Raw genomic sequence first — 8,848 nt, forward strand, 5'->3', positions numbered from 1 at the left:
AAAAATGTCTACATACATAACTTCTATCCGCACCAGTATCAAACAAGACAGAAGCTAAAAGATTGTTGATTTTGAATATACCTGTCACCAAGTCGGGGTTTTCGCGTGCGTCCCTTGCATTAACATTGAAATCTCTAGCGCGGGGTGGTCCGCCATCTTTTCTTTTGTTGGGACACGCATTTCTAAAGTGGCCCATCTGCCCGCATTCGTAGCACTTCTTCGGCCCATTGGTGTTCGGCTTCCCATTCAAAGTGGTGACCTTGCAGTCTTTCCCGATATGCCCAGCCCGTTGGCATTTCTCACAAACAACATTGCAATACCCAGTGTGGTGTTTGTAACACCTCTTGCATTGTGGTAAGGTTCCTTTGTAGTTCGGGTTGGAGTTGGTGTTGTTGTTGGGGTTAGGGTTTCCACCGTTGTTGTGCCTCTTGGCGGGGGTCTGGTCATAGGTTCTCCCCCTGTTGTTGTGGTTGTTGTTGTTGTTGTTGTTGTTGTTGTTGTTGTTGTTGTTATCCCACTTTTGCTTTTCGCTACTACCAGCTTCAAACTTAGCCTTCTCCGGCTCATCAATAAGAATCTGATTCATGAGGGTGTGCGCCATGCGCATTGCTTCGGGAACATTCGGTGGTTTGGATGATGTGACATTTCCTTTAATGGACTTAGGGAGTCCCTAGAAGTACCTTTCCATTCGCTTGAATTCAGGGGTGACCATTGTCGGACACATTAGGGCTAGTTCCAAAAATCTCCTGTTGTAACCATCAAGGTCGTTCCCAACGGCCTTTAACTGCATGAATTCGATTTCCATCTTCTGGATTTTGGTTCTCAGACAATACTCATCAATCATAGCTGCTTTGAATTCCTCCCATGGCATAGCATACGCCTCATCAATGCCTTTCGCTTGAGCTAACGTGTTCCACCACGTTAGTGCGCCGTCAGATACCGTGCAAGATGCAAACTTGGTCTTATTGTCCTCCGAACAGTTGCTAACTCAGAATACTGATTCAAGTTTCTCGAACCATCTGGTGAGACCAACCGGTCCCTCGGTTCCACTGAAGTTATGTGGTTTGCAGCTCTGGAATTCCTTGTAAGTACACCCATTTCGAACGGGTTAAATAACCGGTGGTGGTGGCGGTGGAGCTTGGAGGTTTCTTTCTGCTAGGGCTGTGGCTACACGTTCTTGGATCATCTCTTCAATTTGAGCAGCAGTAGGTGTGGATCGACCGTTAGCCATGATGTTCTAAACAAAAATTTTGACTCAAGTCAAAATCCAATATGCAAATAGTAATAATACAGTATATAGTAACCAACATGGAATCAAAACATCACATGTTATTAAATAACGCATCTAGGTACAAATACCACAGAATCATCGTACAGTACTGTAAATAGAACATCGTGCAAGAATTAAATAACGCAAAGTTCCATTAATAAATAATAAGTTTCATACATCCGCATAAGTTCTTACAATACATAAATAATACAAGAAGCTACAACTAGATTACATCATGAAATCTAATACAAAAGTCCTACGGTGAAGGTGGGTGTAGGATGTCTAAAACCTGAGCCAACTGCTCCTCGAGCTCAGTAACCCGAGCTCGGAGAATTCCTACCTCCCTTGTCAATTCCTCGATAGTGGGAGCTGGTGGGGCGGGCGGTGCTGATGGTGCAGGTGGGGCCAGTGGTACGGGTGGAGCGGGTGATGCCGGTGGTGCGGGTGGTGCAGACCGCACGAAACGGGGTGCAGATGTCCCGGCTCCAGAAATAGTCAGCACGTAACGAGGTGCCTTACGTATGAGTGGGTCAGCAGGGTACGGCACAAGCCGCTTACGGGCAATAACCCTCCGACGCCGAGCAAAAGCGTCAGTAAAAGCACGACCTCCATTCACCCCTGGAATGACGGTGCAATCAGGACGGTACCGCTTCTTTGGCGGGGTGGAGGGTGCCTGAATAGGTATATCAGCAGGGTCCTCGTCGTCACTGGAGTCTGATGAAGAATCATCTGATGAAGAATCGGCGGATGATGAGTCATCCGAATCATGTGGTGGTGACACGGGTGGCTGAACTGGCAGTCCGAAGGTGGCCAACATCTCTCTGTGTCTGCCTGGCGGAATCGGCACTAATCGTCCATCTGGAGCGCATCGGCACGGCATGCGAATATGGTTACGGAATGGCCCTTCCCCGAACTCTGCGGGGATCACAACACCACCAATGCTGGGCTGTGACTCCGGGGGTCCGGGAGCAGACGGAGCTGGAATCTCCGCAGGGTCCACAAGTCTGTCACTAGTAGCCACTGGTGCAGGCGGCTGGCTGCTAGTCCCAGAAGATGAAGCGCCGGGGTCACTCGCGCGTATCGGGATCGGTAGATTGGCAACGGTGGTAGGTGGAGTAGCTGAAGAGTCTAAATTGTCCAAAACGCTAGCAGGTGGTACATCCGACATCTGAACAAGGAAAATAAATTTTCCATGTCAGTAAGTCATAAAGCAAGCACGTATTAGGCCAACAGTTTAAATCATGTATAATAATAAATAGCATGGCAATAATAACGAATCGTACAGAAGTAGCATGCAATCAAAAGCAAATGATATCAGACAGTAGTGAAATCATGTAGTAACATATGGCGTATAGCAGTGAAAGTAAGCAGCAGCATGCAGTAAGTTCAGCAGAAACACGTAAACTAGCAAGTTGTATATTAGTCCTATTAGTGAATCCTACTCGGGTCGGTCTTAGACTCACTAATGCAACCCAATTCCCTACAACCAATGCTCTGATACCAAATGTGATGCCCCGTACAAAACCATCATGTACAAATCATCAACAACATGATCATTACAAGGTTAAGTACTATATGCGTTTTCAAAAAAGAGTTTGCATTCAATAATAAAGTGATGTCTAAACCAACATCGAATGTTTTACAATTCAAAAGCATGCTTCACTAAGTAGAAGAAAATAATAAGTGTATGTGACCACAATGGTCGTTATAAGTCATAGTTCAAAAGTACTAAAGTTTGAATGCAAGGTAAAGTAGTTCATGCGATGACAACTCTAAGCAGCGGGTGTCTACAGCACGACTAGTACACAGCGGAAGCTAACCTCAAGCACCCGAGAAAAAACATGCTTTAAAATGTCAACACAAAGATTGGTGAGCTATAGTTTAAGTATAACAGTATGTAAGGTAGGCCACGAGATTTCAGTGCTACAAAGAGCGTTTCAAAACAGTATGATAAAGTATATGTTAACCGTGGGCACTTGGTAACTAACTTAACGTTTATACCCCCTGAAAGTACACTTGGAAAGTACGTATGTCTACTAAGTATTAAACACTCGTTAAATGCTAGCGCGACTAGCCCGAGTGGGGATGTCCAACCCTATGGATCCATATCTAAGATTCGCGTTCACGGTTCAAAAACCAATGATTAAACGTTACCGAGCTAAAGGGAATGTTTATGCTGTTGTATAACCCACACATATATAAGTTTAAGTACTCGTGCCTAGTATGTAAAACATAAAATCCGCATGTATTCTCAGTTCCCAAAATAAGTTAAAGTAAAAAGGGAATGCTATAACTCACAATGATAATGTAGTCGTAAAGTCGGTTCGGAAAAGGTGTGCAAGTAATCGGTCCGAAGGTCCTCAACCTAAGGCAAATAGTACTAAGTCAGTAAATTGTCTTAATAGGTTTAAAAGTATGTAAATAAGGTCTTAAAGGTCATCATCATTCATCATTTAACAAAAGGTGTAAAGTAGGTTTCGTTCATGAAAGTAGTTTAAAACAAAAGCTGACTTCGATCAGCCACCACGGCCTCTACCCTTACTGAATTAAGGTGAGACCAGTGGCCATGGCTTCGTATATGAGTCCTTTAAGTGTGGTAAAATTTACAGAAGCAAACTCGTCTTCTTTTGGCCGTGGAGACGGTCTAAGTGCCAGTAGGTCAGAAATTTCTGCACAACGTTAAAGGACATAGTGACGATCGGAGGGCCATAAATCCTAAACCGTAACTCGGATTAAGACGAGTCCTATATGAAAAGTTATCTACTAGAAAAGATCTATTTGAAAATTATAATCACAACTGCCCAGGTCTACAGGTCTGTTACAGAAACAGCAGAACAGTAGGCAGAGAATAGTAAGCAGAAAAAATAATGGGTTCCGGTGGGTTTGGTGTTTGATGTTCATCATGGTTCTCATCCTTGATGCCTATAGCTTCAAGTGTACAACTCATTGATGTGTTTACATCATATTTACCAAGTTTCGACCATCATAACCCTTGTGCAAGTCCAAGACATGAAGCACAACTCACTTAAGAGTTGTATGAAGTTTGATGAAATAAAGTTACATCAAAGTCTTAGATCTAACACATACATGAACTTTAAAGCTAATAACAAGTTACAAACTTGAAAGTAAACTAACTAATCAAGATCTTAAGATGTAGAACATAGTTCTTAGTTAGATCTTGAAGATCCAAGACCCAAAAGTCTAGATCAAGCATAAGTATACAAAGTCATATTTAAAGAAAACTTATTTGTGTGTTCTTGAACTTTCAAAGTTAACTTTTAGTTCAAGATTAAGGAGATCAAGACTAACTTGTAGTACTTGACCAACAACAACCAAAATCATAAAATTAAAGTGCAAGTAAAACTAAATAAACAAGTAAAAGGTTCATGGTTTGTTCATACTTTTAAAGATTCAACCAAGGTTTGATCTTTAAGAAAAGTAAACTTTAAGTTTACTTCAAGAACTACAAGCATGAATTTAACAACACATAAACTTACAATCTTTTGATACTTTAAGTGTAGAACATAAACTAGAGAGTTTATGTTCTTGTTTGTTCTTGTAGATACAAGAAAAATGAAGAATAAACTACCAAGTTTGATTCTTGAAAACATGTAAGTAAATAACTAACAACAAGATTCAAGTAACTACTAATTCAAGACAAGTAACATTTAAACAGAAGAATGATGATGATGAATGATCTTGGTTTCGGTTTAGACAAGAAGAAAGGAAGAGAAAGAGTCTCATGTAACTTACAAGTTTAGAGAGAAAAAAAGAGGAAATGTTGGGAGAATTTTGCAAGTAAAGTGTGTGTGTGAAGAATGAGGTTTACAAGTAACAAGTAATGTAAAAAAAAAAGATTTGAATCCTCTCCCATCCATGGTACCTCACGGCTGCAGCAGCAAAAGGAGGGGGGAGAGAGTTGTTCCAAGGTTATTAGTATGTAAAGCTCATGAAAGTTGGATAAAAGATGGCCATGCATGGGGATAAGGTGCTAACAATATTCCAAGTCTTTTAACTAGCTAGTTCCTCACTAAATGATACTTACAAGTGAATGACATGGGCTAACTAAGTCCATTAATAATGTAGGGTGGGCTTAGAAGCCCAATAACAAGAGTCCACAACATTAATCAAAGCCCAAGTTCAATAAATCACAAGTTAAATCAATTAAAGCCCAAGTAACTAACTAATAGTCTTAGTTAATTAAAATGATTAATAAATTTAATCATGAACGTAAATAATATTCTAAAAATACTATTCGTGAAAGTTCCGGGTGTCACAAAGACGTTTCGGGCAATTAAAGTCAAGTTCGGGCAATCATGGCAACATGTAAATGTAATAACATACATTCGTTTTATCACACGTATTACTAATAACAATTATTAATAAATAAACGTTGGAAAAATCCAGGGTTGTTACATAATATGTTAACAAAGCGATATCTTGATTCTTCATCCGGTGGGGTATTTATGTACAAATCACCAAATGCGGCAGAAATTATGCTAGAAGATATCTCGGTCAACACATATGAATGGGCACCTTCACCACGAGATTTAGCAAGGACGAATTTAGCACAAGTCGAGAGTGAAAATGGGCAAGTGACGCTTGCAAGCTTGAACAATCAATTTCAAACATTCGGAAAAGAATTGAAGAAGATTCAACAAACGGTAGTTGCAATGCAAGTAGGTTGTCAAAGATGCAAGGGTCCACATCTCACAAAGAATTTTCCTCAAATTACTCAATGCAATCATGTTGATCTAGATGATATTCCCATAAATTCGGATGCTCATGTGAACTACGTGAGTAATCAAAACTACCAACGGGGAGGAACATCTAACCAAAGTTACTACAATCCTAATCAAAAACAAGTATCATTCATCAACCAAACCAATACACCACCCGGATTCACAAACTAAAACCGAAATCAAGGTTAAAACAACTATAACCAAAATCGAAACAACAACTTCCAATATCAAAACCAACAACCTTGCAACAACCAACCTTACAACAATCAAGCAAATTCAAATTATCAAAACAACCAAGGTTATAGTCAATCACAAAATAACCAAGGTTACAATCAACAACCTCAACAAAACAACCAACAATCCCAACCTTCGAAGAGCTTAGAAGAAATCATGCAAAACTACATCAAGAAGGTAGAATCAACCGAAGCTTTTCTAATGAAAGAGAATGAGCACTTGAAGAAACAACTCCGAAACCAACAAGCTTCATTCCAAAACCTTGAAAGCACCGTTGGAAGAATTTCAAATCAAGTTACCGAAAGACCACAAGGAACTTTACCTTCAAACACTCAAGTCAATCCGAATAATAATAATAACAACCGAAACAACCAACAAAAAAACCAAAATAACACGAGAGTTATTCCTATCGAGAGCAACACTACCAATCCAATCCAAAATCAAGCGAGTTCATCAAATCCCACCAATACTTATGCTCAAGTGAACTCGATCGGTTCAACCGAAGAAGATCAATCCGAATATCCTCAAGCTTTCAAGTTCGATATTGAAGGAGACAAGTTTGATTTTGATGAAGCATTGGAAATTGATACTATCGACTATGGGGTATTCAAGTTTTCAGAAGATTTGGACGATGCAACATTCATTCCCTACCAAGTTAAAAGTGTAATGTCCATGGAGACTACCGAGTCGACATGCAAGGAGTTAAAGGGTGATTTTAAGCAAACTCAATTAGGAAAGGTTGATAAAGAGCAAAAGGTCAATACTTTATCAAATACAAAGGCGCAAAATGACGAGGGCGAGGTTTCTACCACATCAACTAAGGAGAAAAATGAGACACCAGTCTCACATCTTCAACCACTACATCCTACACATCTAAATGATCTGGATTGTAAGTCAATTTTATCCGACAATGAAAATATTTATGTTAAACTCCCCTTGGCGGAGGTGCTTGAGAATATGCCCAACTATGGGAAATTTTTGAAGACACTCATAGCCAAAAAGGGAGATGTTGAGCAAGCATTCACCGCTTTCTTGAAAAAGGAGTGTGATGGAATCTTAAAAAATGTAACCTACCATAAAAAATGGGTGATCCCGGACCTTTCCTTATCCCATGCAATGTAAACGGTTCAGAGATGCTCACATCTTTAGCCGATTCGGGAGCAAGTATCAACTACTTCATGCCCTATTCTGTTTACAAAAGGCTAGGCCTAGGTGATCTTTCACCTACTACAATGGGAGTTAAATTAATTGATCAATCAATTAACTCTAGTATGGGGATCGCCGAAGACTTAATTGTTAAAGTGGGGGACATGGAATTTCCCATTGACTTTTTTATAGTTGATATAAAGGAAGACCCGGTTGTACCCCTTGTTTTGGGAAGGCCATTTTTGGCATCCGCGTGCTCTTTCTTCGACTTTAGGACCGGGAAATTGAGTCTTCGGGATAAAGGGAAATGCATGAGCATAAAAACCAAACGTGTTAAAAAACCATCAATGCCCATGACCAGACCACAAGTTGTTGCTAGCATGCACTGCGTTACAAGCATAAGGCAAGTAGGTTCACCAATTAAAGGTAGTGGGAGATTAACCAAGGGAATTCAAGGTAAAGCCAAAACTCAAAACGACGTTGTTGACAAGTCTATGCGAAAGTTATTTGGGCGGGTGAATCGGGTGTAGTGACCCGAACTTTTCCATGTTTATATATATTAATTGAGATTGATATTTACATGATTAAATGTTTCCAACATGTTAAGCAATCAAACTTGTTAAGACTTTATTAATTGAAATATGTTTCATATAGACAATTGACCACCCAAGTTGATCGGTGATTCACGAACGTTAAAACTTGTAAAAACTATATGATGACATATATATGGATATATATATATAGTTAACATGATACTATGATAAGAAAACATATCATAAAGTATATTAACAATGAACTACATATGTAAAAACAAGACTACTAACTTAATGATTTTTAAACGAGACATATATGTAACGATTATCGTTGTAAAGACATTTAATGTATATATATCATATTAAGAGATATTCATACATGATAATATCATGATAATATAATAATTTAAAATCTCATTTGATATTATAAACATTGGGTTAACAACATTTAATAAGATCGTTAACCTAAAGGTTTCAAAACAACACTTACATGTAACGACTAACGATGACTTAACGACTCAGTTAAAATATATATACATGTAGTGTTTTAATATGTATTTATACACTTTTGAAAGACTTCAATACACTTAACAAAAATGCTTACAATTACATCCTCGTTCAGTTTCATCAACAATTCTACTCGTATGCACCCGTATTCGTACTCGTACAATACACAGCTTTTAGATGTATGTACTATTGGTATATACACTCCAATGATCAGCTCTTAGCAGCCCATGTGAGTCACCTAACACATGTGGGAACCATCATTTGGCAACTAGCATGAAATATCTCATAAAATTACAAAAATATGAGTAATCATTCATGACTTATTTACATGAAAACAAAATTACATATCCTTTATATCTAATCCATACACCAACGACCAAAAACACCTACAAACACTTTCATTCTTCAATTTTCTT

At 39.0% G+C, this 8,848-nt stretch overlaps 1 protein-coding gene across 1 annotated transcript; it reads left to right on the plus strand.

Moving 5' to 3' along the window:
* The first annotated feature begins 7,328 nt into the window (after window positions 1–7,328).
* On the plus strand, window positions 7,329–7,922 carry LOC139841225 (uncharacterized). Its single transcript, XM_071831453.1, has one exon. It carries the CDS (start codon window positions 7,329–7,331, stop codon window positions 7,920–7,922), a length of 594 nt encoding a protein of 197 aa, XP_071687554.1.
* The last annotated feature ends 926 nt before the right edge of the window (window positions 7,923–8,848 follow it).

The sequence above is a fragment of the Rutidosis leptorrhynchoides genome, chromosome 4, assembly GCF_046630445.1.
Source record: "Rutidosis leptorrhynchoides isolate AG116_Rl617_1_P2 chromosome 4, CSIRO_AGI_Rlap_v1, whole genome shotgun sequence".
NCBI lineage: Eukaryota > Viridiplantae > Streptophyta > Magnoliopsida > Asterales > Asteraceae > Rutidosis > Rutidosis leptorrhynchoides.

Excerpts from the sequence above, each read along its gene's own strand:
- LOC139841225 (XM_071831453.1), top strand. The coding sequence starts at position 7,329 with ATGGGTGATCCCGGACCTTTCCTTATCCCATGCAATGTAAACGGTTCA.